Source organism: Aulonocara stuartgranti (assembly GCF_965226115.1).
Source record: "Aulonocara stuartgranti genome assembly, chromosome: 7".
NCBI classification, from domain to species: Eukaryota; Metazoa; Chordata; class Actinopteri; order Cichliformes; family Cichlidae; genus Aulonocara; species Aulonocara stuartgranti.
The window spans coordinates 47,323,289-47,343,988 of NC_138945.1; the positions used below are offsets into that span (position 1 = coordinate 47,323,289).

A 20,700-nucleotide genomic window follows, 5' to 3' on the forward strand; every position below is an offset into this window, starting at 1 on the left:
CCTGCTTGACTCCTGGGCCTATTGAAAACTCCCATACGCAAGCATTTGGATGAAAGACCCCCAGAATACACAAGACATTACTCTGAAGACAAAACACAAAGAATGGAATGGTGACCTCTGGATGCCAAGAACACAGAGACTGCAAAATGCTTCTGTGTCCAAGAGAAGAGAAAAAAAACTAGCACACAATAACATAGTCATCAAGAAACATGTTAATTTACCCCAAAATGATATCAGATGCATGAAGACACGCCAGTCTTTGCAAAGCTTCCAGTGTCCCGGCCTAAAGTCAACCTTGTCACGACCCAAACAAGGCTTTAACTGTCAGGGGCAATTAATGAGGGCGACCTCAGCTCCCTCTAATTTACAAGGCCAGCGCCAGTCTGTAATTAATTGCTGCGTGCATAAATGTAAATGAGTCCACTGGGGAAGTAGAAGGAGGGGGGGGGGGGGGAGGGCTGTCAGGCCAATATTCCAGTGGGGAGCAATCTGCTAGAGAGGGAAATGATTTAGAGGACAGCACACAAATCTGCTGCTCCGTAAAACACGAAGAAGCTGAATGTGAGGGGAGACTTGTTGAGATGGAGGAGGTGGTCGTCAGGATTGATAGAAAAAACAACGGGAATAACTGCGGTGGCAATAAATATCAACCGCTTTATTCCAGTTGTCTTTTCTCCATACGTCCGCTTCAAAGATACGGTTTATCTCATCACCAGAACAAAAAGAAAAACACCATCTCACACTGCTCCTGAGTGCTACTTTGTGGTAAAATGTTTCTTTCTTTTTTCTTTTTTCATGCACACATTTTATTTTATAGAATTCTAAACCATGATGTCAACATTTATTACTTTATTTCTCCACAGTTCTGTAAATTTTTTTGACCTTTCAGTTTACCTCTCTTAGACTTAAAATTTCCTTTTCAGCCTAAAAAAAATAATCACGGGTTAACACACGTGCACACGTTTGCATTTGGGTTGCACCATCCCAGGAACATCTTGTGGGCGTCACAACGAACTTTAGAGGTGGAACTTTAGCAACTTGATGCGACCTCTGACAAATCATTATCCCAACATGTAACCGTTATGTTCCATAAGATTTTGCTGAATATTTCATTCTCTCCGCGGCATGACTCACCGTCCCTAAGTTAGATCTTATTCTCTGGCACAAAGGGTGGTGAAGCATGTCCACAAAGCACATGAAAAATCAAAGAGGAGGCAGGCAGAGGAAACATGTATGAAAATTACAATAGCCGCTGTCATGCATAAATCTCCTGCACAAAGGGCCGCCTCTTAACTTCTTTTGTTTGGGCCATAAACAAACAGGTACAGGAACCATTGTCTGGTCAAAGTTGCACAAATGTGAGGAAAAACAAACATTAGATGCACAATGTAGTGCAGAGACAGCTAAAGACACAGGCATGCGCACACACACACACAGAGACGTGGCGGGCGGCGCAGCAGCTACAGTAACATCTTTACAACATAAGCTCCTTTTCACTACAGCGCTCAACAAAGGCAAATGAGATTTTTCCTACAGCGGGCCTCCAGCAATAACAAGTGACATCACAGGCCCGTCTATGTATGTTTCCCATATTTAACGGGGAGAAACAGCGTTAGCTCCTCCAGAATGATACTAAACAGCTTGCTGAGGCAGCATGTTTCCCTCTTGCAGTGGCAGGCACCATCAACTTGAAGGACTGAGGCAAAAGGCCATTTCATTTTGTCACACAGAGCCAGTGCGACTGCCCTGAGCGCTTCTTTGCCGTGTTTAATCATTTCATTTAAGTTCCTCTCAAAATGTGCCGTTCATGTTAGATGCCATCAACAGGTGGGGCTCCTGAAGACCCTGATGGCTCACAGCAGAGTAAACACACACAGTGCTGCTAACACCAGTCACCATATCGTGTGTATTCTTGTGTGTGAAACCGTCCAGCGTAAATGTCAGCAGGTGATACTGCTGTCCACCCAGCCATCTAAAATGCGTTGGCCCGAGTGGAGGAAACCTGATGTCTGAGCTCGGTCAGCTCGATACCCGAGCCAGCGCCACTCCTCTGCATCTCGTCATCGCTGAACACCACACACCCCATTTCTGCTAATCCAACAGTATGTACAGAACATAGCATGCCATATACAAACAGGCATGAGCCAGCAGAGCTTGTCAAGAGCATGTCGTTAATAAATACACACATTAAAAAAGGGGGATGATCCTTATGTGTGTATGTTATGAAGACAGGGCTCTGCCTTTTCTATTCTGAGCCTCACAGCTGATATCTTGTTTTCTCTCTTTTTTTCTGTACTGCTGCCTATATCTCTCCACTTTGAGCCCAAGTGGTCACCACCATCCTATGATGACAACGGCTCGATTAAAGACTTCTTTATGGCTCAGAAACCATGGCAACGCCCTGTGTAGACAAGCTGGCTGATGACCAATTGGATTCGGTCCTGGGCTCAGCGGGTGGGACCATGTCATCCTGGCCCTCACTACTTTACCACAGGATCATTTCAGAGGCCTCGCACCCCGAACCCTGCTTCCACGCCCCATTACTCCAAACCACTACTAGTGGTAAAAGTGGAGGTTACCCAGCCTGCATTTAGAACAGCGTGACGCTTCTGCAGATGGGAGGAGCAGGAAAGGACCAAATCATAAAAGCAATGTAAACATGAACCCAGAATCCAGCCTCCCTGGGTTTGTTTGCAGCTGTTTCTTTCTTCTTCTTCTTCTTCTTTTTTTGTTCTTTAACTTTAAAGAGGTTATTAATCTCTCTCAGGTTGTGCGGCCAGGAGAGGGAAAATAGAGTGACACTGGCTATGCGGCAAAAAACTACAGATTCCTGAAAAGGCACGTCCCGATTGGCTTCCAAGGAAACTGTGATATATGCTGTTAAGAGTGAAACTATAACTGACAGTAATTTTCAAAAAGGAATTCTGTTCTTAATCAGCGTGAACAGCACCGAGGGCAAATTACGAGCAGAGTGGAACAGATCAGACCCGGAGTCACCAAAAATGTAGATTCAGATTTCACATTTAATAACTCATGACCACGTATGCACGGAAATGACATCTCAGTGGAATCTACTGTGTTGTGCCGTAAATTATCTTATTTTAACAAAATAAGAAACAAAAAACTAATGTGCAACATAAACTATAACTATGGTCAGAATACAAGAGCAAAATGACCTCAAATATAAGTGAACATTTAAAGGGGCACTGTGCGATCTTTACATCAGTTGTCGTGAAAGTCAAAAAGGGTTTAATAAGGATACACTTCTGTGGGAAACATAGTTTCCCTTATTTTTCAAACTTGACCCAAATCATCAACTTAAGCTCAACACATCTGAGTTTCTGTTGCTTCAGTTTGGACAGTTTTTACACTTTCTCCATTATGGAAATAACCCAGTTATTTTAAAAAGAACTTATGCAAGTTTTTCTTGCTTGTTTGTTTTTCTTGTCCATTCCTTTATCCAATCAGATCATGATACGTGTTTACAAAACAGGCTACAAACCATAGATGATAAAAAGATGGATAAAGCTTTGGGTCATATGGATAAAACTTTAATTCTGGTCATTCTAAGTGTCAGAAACGAGGATTATCCAGTTCACTGAACGTTAGCCAATGAGCATGGATTTCAACTGTCCCACCCCCCTGCTTGTCACAACTGGTTTCAAAACACCAAAAGACAAAAAAAATATTCATCTCAAACTTTTGTGTCACAGTGGCTACATCCATATTTTACACTGTCTATCCTACAGACCTTTTTTCTATCCATGTCTCTATTTCTTCAAAATAGACCTAATTACTATGTAAATTTGTTTCCAGTTTATTTGTTTTATTATTATAGTTTGTAATTAGTTTTTTACACTAAAGTAAATTCAACTTCAAAGTATTGAACTAAAGTAAATTCTTTGCTTGAGCCAAATAGAGCAGTGAAGTTGTGACAGCACTCCCTGTATGTTTTGATAAACGCGTTGTATCCCCAAGGATGCATATGTGCGTCTGAGTATGAATGTGTGTGGGGCACTGTCCTATAGCCAAAGTACACATGCACAGTAGCGTGTGGTTCTATTTTGTCAGTATGAGCATCATTTGCCACTTTCAGCTGTTCATCAAAATGCTCTCAGAAAGGTTCATGGACAGCACAAGAGGACTTTCCTCTTGCCACAAACACTTCAACACATTTCTTTTTTTCCCCCATCCTTGGACAGACAGACTTGCAAAGCAAGTTCAATATGAAACTTGCCGTGTTGTACTAAAGTGGCCCTGGAAGCAATCTGTATTAAAAATCAGCAGATTTTTAAAAAAGAAAGAAAGAAAGAAAGAAAGAAAGAAAGCAAATAAATACAGAGCACCTGGGAACGATTTGTGCAACATCAACAGCAGAGTTTCATCAAAGGGTAGTGCAAATAAATTCTTTTGTTTGTTTTAACCTGTTGGGTGTGCCAGAGGGGTGGGGCCTATGTTGCATGACAATCCACAAACAGCAAGCTTTGCTGTTAATTACACAAAAGTGTAAGTGTAAACAGATATTCAAACACTTTCATTGGCTTGATAAAACTTTCCAGCAATTGTTATTAGATATAATTAGTAATTAGATATGGAACCCCACCCTTCTGATTTTGAAGCAGCATAAACTACACAGGAGATGTTTACCAATGACACTCGCCTTTATTCAGTCCTACAACAGTACAATCCACCCAAGACTCATTGCTTTTTTTAAGATGTGAGCCAGTACTAATCATTAACGTTGAAATCTTTCTTGATCAGCTTTACTATTAAATTATAAAAATGAACCACAGATAAATTAACATCTGAGGGTTTGTATCTCCCACACAGGGCATTTAATCCTTGCAAACACAAAAAATAACAGGACAAACATAAGAGTATCAGTTGTGCACTGCACAACTTCAATCTGCAGAACTTTTATATCACCATCACAACAAGTATAACAAACACCAACACAATTACCATGGCCCTAGTGTAGACAATAGCAAAGACTCCCACCAATCATACGACTCATGTCATGACAAAGTAGAGTGCCACAGGGTTTTTTTTGTATGACAGTGTTTTTGGTTTACAGAAAGAAGAAAGTAAGTTCTTTTTCTTTACATTTTTAACACAAAAGTTCCAATCTCTGGGTCATGGCTGATCATCTTTACTGCCAGCCACTTCATATACCTTTAGTTTGGAGTGTTCAATGTAACCCAAAAGGAAAGGAAAGGAGAGAAAGAGGAAGACTGAAAGGCTGAAAGAGAAAGTGGGAATGCAAAAGCAAAGCCGATGGACCAGGAAGGACTTAAAAACCTCCTGGAATTGAAAAACGTGCTTCTCTGTGTGATTTCCTTCTTCTGTAAATTCATCAGGAGTGTAATTGCCAAAGCATCTGCTGCCTCTGCTGCTACAGTCCAAGGCCACGACTGCTGACTGACAGATAAGGAGCCACTAGAGCACTTGTGTCAGTCACCTGGTAGCCCTCTAGCCTTATTAGAAATTCAAAAAGCCAGCGATCAGATAGGCCTGACCAAAAATAAAGGCTAACCACAATCATCTAACTTATCCCGATGTACTCTTTGTTTTTGACATTTACTTCTGGCGTGTGCTGAAGTTTAGGGGGTTGGTGAACTTCAGGAAAAAAAACAGCCATGTCTTTTTCACAATGAGTCAGCCTGTTTTAAGAAACAATAAAGTTACAGTGATGGGTTTTACATAAGCAACACTGAAAAACTACTGAGACGAATCTCTTCTGCTGCAACATTACAGTATATAAAAGAAATCAAATGCTATATCTTCCTGTTTTTTTAATTGTTTTTTGTTTTTTTCTGCTTCTTTGGGTTTTTTGCATTTACTGATTTGTAATGTAATTGTGTTGATTTTTTTTTCACAAAATAAATAACATAATTCTGAGAAACAAATTTAAGTTCATGTGATTTTCTTCCCTTTTTTGTCCTAATGAAAACATCATCAAGTCACTTTTCACTACCTAACATCGTAGTCATCACGTAAATGTAAAAATGTTAGCTGGTTGTTTCAGATGCCACAATTTAATTTGTAAATTGCAACATGACTACAATGCAAAGTAAATAAAATCCCACTTTTTCTTTCACACATATGTCTCCACAGGGGAATCAGAATGACAGCTGCTTCATTTAAGGATGCATAAACATACCTTAACTGGGCACAAAGTGTCTCAGCATTAACGTAAAATACCATCCTGCACTGCTTCTTATGTGTATAAACCATAGGCTGGATTTGCTTGGTGATTTATGTTGCCTCAATAATTTAGTTCTTACATTTCCAAAAATGACTTTTTGCAGCGTGGAGAAAAGGCAGCTCTCTGTTTCGTGTCAGCGGTGATGGTAAGTTTTTCCACACGAGAAAAAGCAAGAGAGCAGCAAGAACGATGCTGCCATGTCCACTGCCAAGTCATTCAAATCTCAAAATGAACCAAAAAAATTACAAATGTTTTTTGTTTTACGAATTCATATCATATGATTAAAAAGAGCTTTTGTTTAAAAAAAAAAAGCAGTAAGAGGTTTAAGGTGGATTGAAGCCACCTTTTAGAAGTTTTCCTCTTCAGGCAGAAGGCCTAGTCTGTGTCCGTGTTAACAGTACAACAACCATTTGTCAAAGCGCTCGTGTAAACCACATATTTAGAAATCTTACTCTATCCATTTGCATGTATATAAGAGCTAATGTTAATGTTGCAGACATCAAAGGTTGGCCACACGATGCATAAAGAAAGAACAGGCAGAAAACAGCTGATGAAGATGGAGAAAGTTTGAGCTCCTCTGTGCATCAAGAAACCCCAAAATAAGAGACGCAGTGAATCTGAGAAGATGCCATAATGCCGAGCAAAGACTACATACTGTATGCAAAAATGTGACATGGACGAGAGAGTGTGTGTCTTGTGTGCTTGCATGGAGGAGATTGTCATTAAGAAGTGCATGTGTCAGGTAAGCTCTTATTTTGAGCTTTTAAAATTGGAAGTCTGGGAGCAGGTGCTGGAGATTCACCGGCAGAAAGAAAAGGTTACCTCGAGACCACCAAAAGAGAGGAGAGAGAAGAATGAAAATGGCACCCCGTTATTCTCTGCTCAGGGGAAAAATTAAGAAGCTGTTTCCAGGGTTATATCATGGTGGAAACATGGGGACGAATCCATAGAGCAGGATGTCCATCCAGTCAGGCCCACATTCACACACTCGCAATGAAGGCACATACATGCGTGCGGGCAGAAAGTCTTGTTATAAATATAGAAATTCATGACAAGGACGCACCATACAACACACTGAAAATCCTTTTATAGGATACACACCTAACTGTGCTACAAGAACACACACACTGCCGTGGTGCACGCTCATGTGCAAAAACACAATGTAATCAGTGAAAATACGCGTGAGAACAATTAGTCACACATTTGTCTGATTTCTTTCTGGACAAGCGCAAAAAACACAAAAGATGTGAAAGTGCACTAAACAAGCATACACATACATGCACTGTGCGCACAAACACACCTAAGCTTCCACTTTGGTTGGGAAACTTATGGGCATCTGCCAGCATGTTTCAAGTGCTCATTCTCTGGGGCCCCAACCTTTCTTTTTCAGCAGCAACACTGCAATTTGGGTGTGCCGTTGGGCCAGAGATAAGTATAGGCTGACTAATATGCACTTAGGACTCAGGGAGAAATACTTACGGCTAAATGTTTAATTTGTGTTTGTACAACACATGTCCAATTTGGGGGCTGGTGTCTTTTTCAAAGAGCCTGAAAACAAATAATTAGGACTCTCCAGATTGGCCACAGGCTTAAAATTGTGAAGAGATGGGTCTCCAATGAAGGTGACTGACATCCTCCAAAAAAACAACATATGGAAACGTTCGGATCTGCTACAGTGCGGTCAGATGTTAGATAGATGTTAAGCTCAATATGCAACTAAAACAACAGTAATGCCAAAGAGAGTTAACTTATATATTATATATATACTTATATAACTTATAGTAAATTCTAAAAATCAAAATTGGGTCTCTTCTGCAGCAAGTGTCTGATTGGTGCCGAAATTCTGACTCTATTCTGTCCCCCTTTTTTCTAACAGCTGTAAGATCTCTTAATCTTTTGCCCCTCCGACTGTGCCCTCTGTCTGCCACTAAAGAGTCTCTCTGAATCACACCACAGGAAAAAGGCCTCCCAGCATCCTTAAAAAAAAGAAGAAGAAGACGTATATGTGGCACATCAAATTAATGCTGGATTTCTAAGTAAGCCCATTTTTCAACGCTTCACAGTGAGACAAATAAAAAGAAGTGAAACCTGAAATTTTCAAACATTTCAGGATTCAGTTGGAAATAAATGTCATGTGATGATTCTTGAATCACAGCTAAAACAAGGAGCATGCCGATGAAGTGAACAGAGGAAGATGTAATTAGAAAATGTGACTGTCCACATCAAATGATGGTGTGATGTAATTAAAATAGAACTAAATTTTTAAAAAAAATAGCTGTGAAAAAACAAGGACGGAATTAAAACATTTGTTTTGTATTTTAAATCTGTAAAAATATTATACAGACTAAATCAAATTGTTTTTTATATATATTTTATAAGGCGGGTGACGATTATTTCCCACGTGCTCGAGATCCGATGGACATTTCACATTGTTCAGCCGCTGTGTTCACGCTTGTCCGCCTGTTGTCAAGGCTGATTCCCACAGAGGAAGAGGGGGAGGAGAAAAAAAAGCCGCAGGTCTTCCGTCAGACAGCGGAGAAAGCGCAGCCATGCAGTCCTGAACAATGTGCTGAATTGGCAGCCTATATATAAGTCTGCCATTTGGACCCTCTAATGCCACTTTACCTTATGAGGGAACTTCAACTCGCACCACCTGCTCAAAACAAAATACCACAAGAGATCGACTCCAGCGGACCCCCCCTTCCTCGGATTGTTTTTCAGACAGACACTCTCACTTACAAGAGAGTTAAGGAGGAGGGCTGGTGGCGGTGTGTGTGTGCGTGTGCGTGCGTGCGTGGGTTGGGGGGGGGGGGGTTATAAATAGTTCTGCCAGAGTCCAAACAATTAAACAACCTGTTGGAAATTGTCATTATTGCGCGTGGGCAGGTCCAAACTGGCAACCTGAGGATCTGTCAAGCTGGGGCGATTCTAAGCGTGAATAGAGGAGTGATTTGATGAGCAAACAAAAACAAAAAAGAAGGAAGGAAGAAGGAGTGAAACAATTAACAATTACAGCAGACAGTGGGAAATTCCGCGTTATTACTACAACTCCCGTAACAACAAGCGATGAAAATATGGTTTCAGCTATTTAGGAATGAGTAAAACCGTTAGCAGGACACTCGGCTTCCTTCTCCAGTGGTTTTTAAACTCGTTCTGTCACGCGTGTGATCTCTCTCTCTCTCTCTCTCTCTCTCTCTCTCTCTCTCTCTCTGAAAGCTCCTTATCTGCCGGCCAGCAGAGGCTTATCTCGGAGGTGTAGCGTGTCTCTAAATACGGGGAACACCCTGAAGTGACTTTATCAGTCGGTGCCCGCCGTTGTCGTGTGCCTTGTCCTCCTGTACTCTCTGTCACATCCCCACCGTGAACTCGAGGCCAAAAGCTTTCACACGGTACACAAGGTCCCACGCTGATCTGCCCGAGAAGCGGGTCTCTCTCCCCGCTCTGAATAAGAAACTTGCCCCCTCTCCGTGTGGCTCAAGTTCATGCACCCACGCAATTAACTTCACACATAACCGGCGCCGTCACTCTGTCCGAGTGTCAGGTGAAACTGAAACTCGTGTTTTCCCAGAAAGTTCAGATGCACTGTACAAAAAGAAAAAACGCAAAAAGCCACGTAAAGAAAAAGATGAAGGGGGTGGAAGGAGACTTACGGACTAACTTCTTATCTCGTGGGCCGTCCCGGGACGCTGTCCTGTCCGGTTGTATTGTCTCGGTGGATCTGTGTGTTGGTGCTGCGGGTCTATTTTCATTTATGGCTCACGGGTTTTTCTAGGATCAGTCTGCGTGACCCCGGAACAGCTCAGGCCCTGAGGACGGGGTTTCTCGCCTCGGTGGTCTGTTTTTCTATCGGTTGTATTCCAGAGCGAGTGGGGAAACGCAGGGGCACCACCACAGTCTCGGCCACGGACGGAACAGTACACTGTGGATGTGCGGCGAGCCCGTGAACGCGCACGAGGACCACAGAGGTCCGGCAGTAGTACCCGACGCGTTCGCGTTGACAGACGAGAGGGCCACCGCTGTGGCCGGAGAGGAAAATGCTGAAACTGCAGCAGCCCGCATCCTCCAGCCGACCTGAGCGATGGGCTGACTTTAAGAGCGGCTTTATTTCTGTGAAGTGTTCTGGAAATGCTGCTTTCAAGTTCACGTTTTGGGCTCTTGAGAATTATCACTCAAGATAATGAGCTCAAAAACTTCTTATGCAAAGTTTTTGAACTCTCGACCTCTTTCTAAATGTCTTTTAATGAGCTCTAAGCCTATAGAACAATTTTCTGGTGCTACAGAACCGCTAATCCATTTCTGTTAATGGTGCGTGACAGGGATGTAGTGGTGGGTGAAGTTTAGCCTGCTTTTCTTGCACGATTTCATCCTTTATGTCTGGAAATAACCTTGAATCTGGATTACACAAACTAAAGGAAGAAGGTGGAAATGCGCTGAAAAATATTGGAAAATGTGTGTTTTGGCATTTTTTAAAGAATTTTTTTCTTTATTGTTAATTTTATATAATATCTAAATATGTATGTTCCGTTTAGGCTCTCCTCACAAGCACGCGGTTTTACAGTGGCTGTTATAAATATAATTACAGGTGAAAACGATTTGCAGTATTATCATAATACAAACAGTGTGAAAACAACTGTAACAGACGGCGAGCTCCTGACAAAGCTTACTATCACTTAATTACAAACCTATTGCAATCTAATTCTGTGACTGGATCCAAATCTGAGTCATTTATGACAAATAAAAATGACTACGGAACTTTTTCCCTATAAGCTCTACAGCACCAAACTTTTCTAAAAGCCCGGAGTTACTTTTTCAGGTGATGCGGTCCAATCACAGTCCTGCTGTGGGGTTTAAGCACAGTCCTGCAGCCCGAGTCTGCGGCTGTCATCGCGGTTTGTTGTGGAGAAGAGATAAGCGGAGTGCGCACGGACTTTTCAAAACGAGCAGCCCCGGTGGTGGCGCGGGCTGACCATCCCGGCGCCTCCACGCAGATGCAGCAGGACGGGTCTTACCTGGATTCAGTCGTTCGTCATGCGCTGTGTGCTTCTTGCAAACTTGACGACTCTTTGGGGGGAGCGACGCTGACAGAGTTTTCGGCGGCGAGAACAGGAGTCAGTGCAAACAGCTTCCAAATCCCGTGCGTAAAGTCACCATCGCTGGAGCCTGTCGCGGACTTTGGTAACTCCGTGTTTGCGCTCCGCCGAGGATCAGAAAGTACACCGGGACACTTCGGCGTCGTCGTCAGAAGTTGCGCTGAGTCACACCGGAGGTCACCCGGAGGATTCTTTTTAATCAAAAGTATTTCAGGTTATTTCCCGGCCAGCGCTGTGTGGCGGCTTAAGTGAGAGTGCGGGGCACTGTCGGGTGAAGAGGCAGAGGCTGGATAACCCCTCCTCTCTCTCCCTCTGGCTCTCTCTCTCCTTCCCTCTCTCTCCCTCGGCTATTTATCCGTCTCTGTCCGCCTGTGTCACTTTCTTTGTTTATGTTTGATGAAACGTAAACCATTCTATATTTTTCTTGTTCACTCCTGTACAGGTACTTTTTACCCCTGACTTTTCTTGTCACCCGTGTCCCAGCCTTTCCTTTCAGTGTGTGTGTGCAGCCTTTGAGCGCACGTGCGTGCATGCTCGCACCAGGCTGCCGGTCAACAACTCACGATCACCCGCGCGATTAAAAAAGGAATAAAATTGCGATTTGATTTCTTTGATTCCTCCGTGATTTTATTCCCCTTGCAAACTTTTTTTCTTTTTTTGTATCAGAAATCACCCAGAACTAAAACTCACGCAGTGATTAGGCTAAGCTGCTTGTTTTATATGGATTAAAAAATATATTGATCAAAAAATGGGATGGGGGACATTTTAGTAAATAAATACCAATGAAAGTTTTTTACTCTGTTTTGCAATAACACGAACATATATATGTATATATAATATATTTTTTTAAATCAATGTATACATTATTTTATATACTATATATAAAATCAATTTGAACATCAAATTGTGCATATTAATATTTCTCTCTTGTGTGTTTGTTTTTTGTTTAGTTGTTTTGTTTGTTTGTTTTTAAATAATAAAAGAGATCTGTAAATCAGGATCCGGCCTATTCTTCATTTTCCTAAAGAAAAAAAATATTTGATGTAAATTAATACATGAGGGGGATGAGATTGGTGGATGCAGCGTTTTAAGCCCATTTACATGAACGAGTTTCCCGTTTAATACTTCGTTGATTGTCCTTCGCAAAAATGAAGTGTGAGGTCCTGTCAGAGGTGTGAGCGCCTCTGGGCTGGGTCTTCTTAATATTTACTCTCGCGCCACCTTTTGGCGGGTTTAGTGAAGGTCGATCATCCTAAACGTAATTTTAAACCAAACGTGCCCCCACAAAGGCGGCTTTGAAAACAGCTACATATAAATATGTGACGGTAGAAAAATATCTTTCAAGCTTTAGTTTAAAGAGATTCCAAGGGAAATGACTAATCAGATAAAAAACATAAATATGTTAGAAACCACTCAGTGTGAGCTTTATTTTATATCTGGCCTAAAATTAACAGCATTGGTAATTACCAAAATAGTTTGTTTTTTTTATGTTAGTGGATAGTTAATCCAATAGTATGCCCTTTAATCAAAACGATATGTTTAATGTTAAAATAACTATTGCTGTTGTAGTCCATGAAATTTCAAAGTTTGAAATTTCAAAAAGCAGAAAAATAGCAAAACACTTTGGGGTTTTTATTTATTGTTAAGATCGCAAAATACAGGTATTTACTTTCATTGATGAATAGAAAAAAATGTTCTAGTTTTTGAATGTTTATTTAATTTCTGACTTCATCTGACTCCAGCTTGTCCAAATTTAATTATAAAATACAATTATAATACAACAAAAACTTTATGTTGAGCGGATTTTTTTTAATCATTATTATTATTATTATTATTATTATTATTATTATTATTACTATTATTACTATTATTATTATTGGTATTATTATTATTTCAATGCTCCTTGGCATTAAATAATCAAATACAGTTGGAAAGCCTGTTTATTTCCACTGCATTTGTGGGTTGAGCAGCAGAGTTGAGTAGCTGGGTTGTGTCCCTGAAAACCTTGCCATAGGCCAACTTCCGGGGGGGGGGGGGGACCATCTCCAGATTAAAGAACAAGTTCCAAGGAGGGATGACAGAAACAGGCCATCAAGTGGGCATCCCAAGAAAATGACATGACAAAAAGACTGTTCCCTCAATCTGTGAGCACTTAGGAACCGCAGGAAGTCTTCTACAGGTCAAGGCTCATAACAACTTTTGATGGAGGCAGTGTGATGGTGTAGGGCGTCATCTCCCTCACTTGAAAAACTAAGCTTGTCATCACAGGAGGCAATCTCAATGCAGAGATATTGAGATTAGATTCTGCAACCAGAGGCAATCATTTGGCCCAATATTGCAGAGATATGGTCTCTGCAGTATTGGGCCAAATGCTATCCTCCAGGATGACAACACTTGTCCCCACAGAGCGGGGTTTACCAGAGGCTGCCTCCAGAGTTTGGGAGTGAAGAAGATGGAATGACCTGCCTACAGTCCTGACCTCAACCCTACTGAACATTCGTGGGAGCAGTTTGGGTGTGCTGTTTATTCCAGAGTGACCAAGCACATTGGCTGACTTGTGACAAATGCTAGTTGAAGAATGGGATGCCACACCACAGCAGTGTGACCAAGCTGGTGACCAACATGAGGAGGAAGTGGCTGACTGTTGTAAATGTGTATGACAATTGACAGAGGTGATAACACCATTTAGGGGGGGGGGGGGGGGGGGGGTAAACAGGCTTTCCAGGAGTATAAGATTTATTGTCAAGAAGCATTGTTACAACAATGCCTCACTTTTTGTGCTAAGTTTCTATCTAAACACAGAGAGAGAGATAGAGAGAGAGAGAGAGAGAGAGAGAGAGACCAGGAAATAACCGCTAAGTAGATTTGATGACGAGTTTTTGTTGTGAGGAGAACTCTCCGCAGTGTGGCGGCACAGAGTCGACACAACCAGCAGCAACACAAACGAAGAAGACTGCACAGGAAGTGGGGATAGCAGGATTGTTGACATAGCCTGCTAGCTTTTGCTAGGTGGCATGATATTTTGTCGATATTTTTCTAAAGTTTTCGTTCACAATGAGCTCTCCAGAGGACAGGCATGGAACAAAACGATCGGCGTCTCCCAGTCAAGTGAGTAAAACGCTTAAAAACGAAACTAGCCCTGGGCGAGAGCTACGAACCACCAGGGAACGGCTAGCGTCGCTGTAGCAGGTTTGCTAACGCTGGGATTCAAAGCGTGATTGTTAGAATAGGAAAGTTTATTGAACTCATTCCCCTTTTTAGGATGACTCAAAACTATATTACATGAACTACGATATAATATTTACTATGTTTTCTCTTTGTTTTGGCCCGAATGTAAGCAGATAATATTTACTTATGTATTTTATTTAGATATTAAAGTCACTGTGGTGTCATTGTTGGGTAATTATCATTTTGTGTATATAAAAAAAAGAAGTTATGACACATTTATTGCTGTCGATGGAGATACGTGTAAGTCACCACTATTTGAACCTGATTTTAATTACTATTATTGATAAATAACACATGCATTGTTTGTTTCATATTGCACTGTTTTACAGAATAAATCCCTTACAAAAAAATAAATTTTTAAAAATGAAACATGCAAAAGACGAGACGATAATAGAATATAAAATTAAAAGAATGAAAAACATTAGAATTTCCCCTTTCACTGGTACAAAGCGTGTTACAGAAATGTCTGAGTGAACAGAGATGAGTTTAGGTTCACAGAAACCTCAGTGGTGCAGCAAGAGCATATTATAAAAAAAGCTGCAAAATCCCAAAATAATGACGCTGTAGTGATATAAGGCCATGTTTATTGTCTATGAGTAACAACCTTCAGCCATCAAATGCTTTGCATCTTTTCTTGAAAAGTGGCTTAAATTGCAACAAACAGGAAAATGCTTCAGGCGTCATGCTAATAAACTAAACTAATGAAAACAGGACTGAAAGCAGGATTGCAGATAATGCACACCTTAATTCATAATTAATGAACAACAAAAAAAACAGGTGAGTTGAGGTGTGGTCAGAAAAAGGGACGTCTAGCCCTGCTGATCAGAAACATTTATGACTGTTTCAAAATAATCTTTCTTTTTTTTAAAGGTAATGATATCAGAATCATGTTTTTGATTCAGTCTGGCTCTTGATGCTCTTGTTTGAACATCCACATGATGAGAATGTTTGCCTTTGCAGGATGGGGGTACACAGTGGGCCTCTGCTGATTTGGGAAGCGATGAGAGAAAACAAAAGTTTTTACGGCTGATGGGTGCGGGCAAGGTTTGTTTGTGTTTTGATTCATTTTATTGGAGACTCACAGACCAAAGCAAAATAAAAATAGGCCCTGTTACTTCATGCTTCACTGCCTGAAGTTGTGACAGTTAAGGTAAAGTGGGACTGTTGCTGTTTTACAGAAAGAACACACTGGGCGTCTTGTCATTGGTGACCACAAGTCAACATCTCACTTCCGCAGCGGTAAGCTTGTTATTTAGTTTTTGGAAAATGTGGTATTAGCTCTGCTTTCGCAAACTGTCATCCTGCACCTCTCACACATGCTGTGTCATCCTTACGCCCAAAACAATTAAATCGGCTTTGCTACCACACATCCGCCGCACAGGTCTATCCATTCTTGGATAGAGCTGTACTGGCTGGTTGTGCCTGCTGTGACTGGTGTCTCCTCTGCAGGTCAGGAAGATCAGAAGATCAATGAGCAGCTGGAGCTGCAGTACCAGCAGGGAATGGATGGGAAGTTGTCAGGACGCAACCGGAGACATTGTGGTCTGGGTTTCAGTGAGGTGAGGGGTCATACATGCTAGACTATATAGAAAAAAGGCAGAAAACAAAGGTGTAGTAGATCCAGAAACACTTACTTTTAATTATAACTGGATGTTATGCTAAATCCTTTAATTTATTATGTGCGCATCCTGTAAAATCTACATATCTTTTTTTCACTGTCTAAGCATAAAAACGTATTGAAACCAACCTTAGAGCCACAGAGGGATGCAGTTAGTATGTTGCTGTTATTACTTCAGTGCCAATACCCAATGAGTCCCAGCCCTAATTTGCACTCGAAGGAGATGCTCAGTGTTATTCACGTCAGTAGTCAGTGGTTATTATGATGTTGTAGATGACTGGTGTAGTAAGCTGTGTTAAGATACAATACAGCTGCATATCAGAAGCATCTTGTTTCAGTTTTCTAACTGGTTAGTTTGCTATTCTTCTGAATCTCAGATGACAAAACAGGCAATGCTTTGGATGACTCAAATCATTTTTAAGTGACATGAAATTAAATGATTTGTTATTCATGTTTGTTTTAAAACTGCAGCTTGATGAAGATACCGAGCATCCAAATTGTAATACTTTAAATACTTTAGAGCAGGGGTGTCAAACTCAAATACACAGTGGGCCAAAATTCAAAACTGGAACAAAGTTGCGGGATAACGTTAATATTTATTGAAATATATTTATTCCTCCAGATATAAGAATGAATCTTTTCTTATGGACTCAAACACGTTTTGCTGAAAAACTTAATATGGAACAAGCAAAGCTTAATACTAAACGATATATATATTAGCTGTATAATACCAGTAGGCCAGCTCTGATAGTAATTTGGTATGGCTTCGCGGGCCAAATGTAAGTAGGCTGCGGGCCAGTTTCACACCTATGCTTTAGACTTTAAGATTTGACAGATTTGGAGGTAACTCTATATTTCTTTTCATGTAAATGTTTACATTCCTAAATTGTATTTCAAGTTTTTGAACTACAACTCTCCATTTTAATTGGGAAACCATATTTTGCATATTGCATTGCTGATAATAATTTGTGACAAAACAATTTGGCAGAAATATCTGCCAAATTGCAGGCACATCTGTTTACACTCTGGACTTTTGGGATATTCTGTTACCAGGCAACCTGCTTCCATGTGAACAGAAGTAATATCCAGTGTTGGGAAGGTTACTTTTAAAATATATTCCATTACAGAATACAGAATACATGCCCCAAAATGTATTCTGTAACGTATTCCGTTACGTTACTCAATGAGAGTAACGTATTCTGAATACTTTGGATTACTTAATATATTATCATGCTGTTTACAACTACATGAATGTACTATTGCTGTGTGATTTATTACTATTACTGAAGGTCCGCGACTCCGAACTGTAGTAAAGGGACCTCTGACTAATGCGGTGGGGTCCCTGTCGGCTCGTAGCCGAAAAATAGCTTTACTTTGTTGTGTGGGTCAACTTTGCTTGCGAGAGACAGAGAGAGACGTTGAAAGACTGCTCCAACGGAACTTATTGTTTTTGGAGGAAAACACGAACACGGCGTACAGTCGAGTCTTAATAGCATACTTACAACTGGGCTCGTCAGGCACTCTTCTTGGCTGCAGTGGTTATTATTATATTTACATGCTTCCAGCTCCCGTTTTTCCTCGATGACAACTCGTACCTTTCCACTCCCCTTTTTCTCCCTCCCTCGCTCACAGACACATAACGCGTATGGCAGTCCATTCTCCCTGCAGCACGGACTACACTGCCAATGATGCTACATTCTTTAGAGCTATACCGGTAGCATTCTGCCTATTAGCTTAGCACAACAACAACAAAAAGGCCTCTATCACCCAGGAAACACGCAGAGAGAGAGCGTCACCCTGTAACCATGGCAACTGTAACGCTGCCACCTGGAACAACAGAACACAGCTGTCAAACAAAACCCAAACAGTCCTGACCCGCCACAATATGAAACAGGAAAGTACCGCAGTGTAATCCATTTATTTCAACAAAGTAACTGTATTCTAAATACCACCTTTTAAACGGTAACTGTAACAGAATACAGTTACTCATATTTTGTATTTTAAATACGTAACGGCAGTACATGTATTCCGTTACTCCCCAACACTGGTAATATCATACTAATACTAATTATAAGTAAATCATCTTTTGGCTCTCTTATCCTCAGTCTGAAACCCAGCCAGAGTTGATCCCTTCACCACCAGTGGATGGACAGACAAAAGAAGCTGAGCCAGAGAAGTCCACCAGTGAGAAAGAGCCCACAGAAGCTCAGGACAAAGGCAGCGATCCTGAGCCGGAAGAAAAAACTTCAGAGGAGTCTGAAACCAGCCCGGACAGTAGGAACGAGGAACTGAAACACGACTACAAAGCAGCTTTTGTGAAATCCTCGTAATGCTGATGAGACCGGCAGGGAGGAATTAGTTTTTGTAATATTATGTTTGTAAGTTTTGGTGTTAAATGTTGAACGGTAGGCCGTCATCCATCATAGAGCCAATCGTTAGACTACACTCTGGTGTGCATGTCGTCAAAGAATGAAGTCTGCAGGCTGAGTGGCAGTACCACATGATCAAGTTTTTATTTCGTTTGGACATTTTAACAGTCACTGCATTTGCCATGAATTGTGCTGAATGAAACAGGATTCCCTGGCATTAGTTTTGATTGGTATACAAATGGAGAATTTTGTGTTTTCTTGAAAACCAATAAAAATCATTTTCAGTTAAAACCGTGGTGGAATATGAGATTTATAGGACTGAAAAATACATTTTGAACATTCTGTTCAAAACTGCAGCCAAGTCAATTTTACACTCATTTTAAGTGTCTCAATGTAAAACCAAAATATTGTCTCTCTTCAGCACGATTTTTTTTTTCTATCCACAGTTTTGGGCATCAGTATTAAAGCTTGAGCAGCAAAACTGCACCACATTTGTTTTCCAATAATTCATTTGAGAAAACTTTAAAATTTCCATTTTGGGTAAAGATTTAAATTTTCATTCTTTTCAGATTTGGTTGATCTATTATGGAATAATGAAAAGTCACAATGTGACTAAAAAGTGAAGAAATCTGGTGTCAGAGTGGATCGCAAAGAAGTCCGTAAAATCAGTGAAGAGAATGGTGTAGAAAATACTGGTTGTGATTTTCAGGCCCACATGCAGGCCTGTGTCCTAATGCAGAGTTATTACGATAACGTTTTGTGCTGGATGCAGTAGAGCATCTCCGGAGGTACACGTCAAACCCTCCCTTGAAGCAGATGGGCTACAGCAGCAGCAGATCACACTGTGTGGCACTCCTGTCAGCTAAGAACAGGAAACACAGGCTACATTCTAGCACAGGCTCACCAAAGTTGGACGACAGAAGGAGGATTTCTGGATGAATCTTGCTTTCTGTTGCGCGATCTGGATGGTATAGTCAGAATTCGGCACACACTGCATGGATGTGTGGATCCATCTTGCCTTGTGTCAGTGGTTCAGGGTGATGGTGTTGGAAATATTGACTTGGCACTCCGGGGCTCCTTGGCACCAACTGAGCATCTTTAAAACAGCACAGGCTGCCTGAGTATCCTTGCTAATCACATTCTTCATAAAGGGACCAGTGTACCCATCTTGTGATGGTTTCTTCCAAATGAAATAGAGAAACATGTCAGTTGATATAGATACCTTCTCAGTGTTCTGTATGAATAAATCTTCATGGTTTCTGTGATTTTCAGGCACAGTCCTATAACTGTAAATCCCCTTTAATGAAACCTTAACCGGGGTGTTTCTTCAATTCATGCCATGGTAATTATTCAGTTATAGATAATAACCAATTGGATGGTGGAAAATGTTAGTCCCAAGGGAAATACACTGGTGATACAGGAGATTCTTGCAGTTTTGCCACCAAGAGGTCAAAATTTCCACTCATTGATGACTCATAACTGGAAATTTATCTAGAATGTACTGTGCCTCTCACCCAGTCTCAGCTAAAGTAGGCTCCAAACAGCAAAGACTATCAGGTTAAAGCTGGTCTCTATTTCTAACAAAGTGTATACCAAGCTGTACATCACACATGCAGTTGGTGAAACGGTTAACGGTGAACACGAGGACGGACATATTGAGGCTGCATCAAGGAGAGTGATGACACAAGATGAACAAATGTGATGGTGAAAACATATTTACTTGCAGGCATTGCAAAAACTCTCTGTGTAAAAGTTTGCTCTTGCATGGGTGGAGGGGCGGGTTAACCAGGATATCCAACTCCTTATAGCTTCCTCAAAACAAACAAGAATTTGAGATTTTGGCAAATAAACTTGTGCTGATATTTGATGGCCTGGATGAGTGGGGGCTGTCTTGTCTTGTATTTCAGAGCAAGTTTTGGTGGATGTTCTTCTGACAAATCTGTTGGAGGGGAACCTGTTGCTCTGTGCACATCTGGATTACCACCAGTCCCACAACTGCAAATTGCATTCTAGGTGACTGTGTTGTTTGAGGTACCAGGATTTAAGGATCCACAGAGGGAAGACTACTTCAGGAAAAAAATAAATACATTTCAGATTAAAAGATTACCAGTAGAGTCATTTTGCATATTCAGTCAACCACAAACAAATGTGTTTTGTTGCTTCAGACTTTAGTCATCCAATCTAATAAAC

At 41.0% G+C, this 20,700-nt stretch overlaps 2 protein-coding genes across 6 annotated transcripts in view; one reads left to right on the forward strand and one right to left on the reverse strand.

The window, feature by feature from the left end:
- LOC309711405 (transcription factor SOX-6-like) overlaps nucleotides 1–12,102 on the reverse strand; it is a 109,449-nt gene extending 97,347 nt beyond the window's left edge. For 2 of the 5 annotated variants that reach the window (XM_082541700.1, XM_082541701.1), the window contains exon 1: nucleotides 11,215–12,102. The gene's annotated coding sequence lies outside the window, so the exon portion shown is untranslated. Of the gene's footprint in view, nucleotides 1–9,855; nucleotides 10,110–11,214 lie in introns of those variants that run through there. The other 3 variants (XM_082541704.1, XM_082541703.1, XM_082541702.1) reach the window with 3 other exon arrangements.
- Nucleotides 12,103–14,202: 2,100 nt separating this feature from the next.
- On the forward strand, nucleotides 14,203–18,801 carry cUnh11orf58 (chromosome Un C11orf58 homolog). The gene is made up of 5 exons (XM_082538518.1): nucleotides 14,203–14,403; nucleotides 15,484–15,567; nucleotides 15,702–15,762; nucleotides 15,973–16,082; nucleotides 18,247–18,801. Exons 1-5 carry the CDS (start codon nucleotides 14,350–14,352, stop codon nucleotides 18,469–18,471), a joined length of 534 nt encoding a protein of 177 aa, XP_082394644.1. The 5' UTR covers nucleotides 14,203–14,349; the 3' UTR covers nucleotides 18,472–18,801.
- Nucleotides 18,802–20,700: the final 1,899 nt, after the last annotated feature.

What these genes read in the sequence shown, in the direction of transcription:
- cUnh11orf58 (XM_082538518.1), top strand. Translation starts at nt 14,350, where the DNA reads ATGAGCTCTCCAGAGGACAGGCATGGAACAAAACGATCGGCGTCTCCC. An exon ending in AACATCTCACTTCCGCAGCG is followed by an intron (nt 15,763 to 15,972) that starts GTAAGCTTGTTA and finishes TCTCCTCTGCAG; the next exon opens with GTCAGGAAGATCAGAAGATC. An exon ending in GTGGTCTGGGTTTCAGTGAG is followed by an intron (nt 16,083 to 18,246) that starts GTGAGGGGTCAT and finishes TCTTATCCTCAG; the next exon opens with TCTGAAACCCAGCCAGAGTT.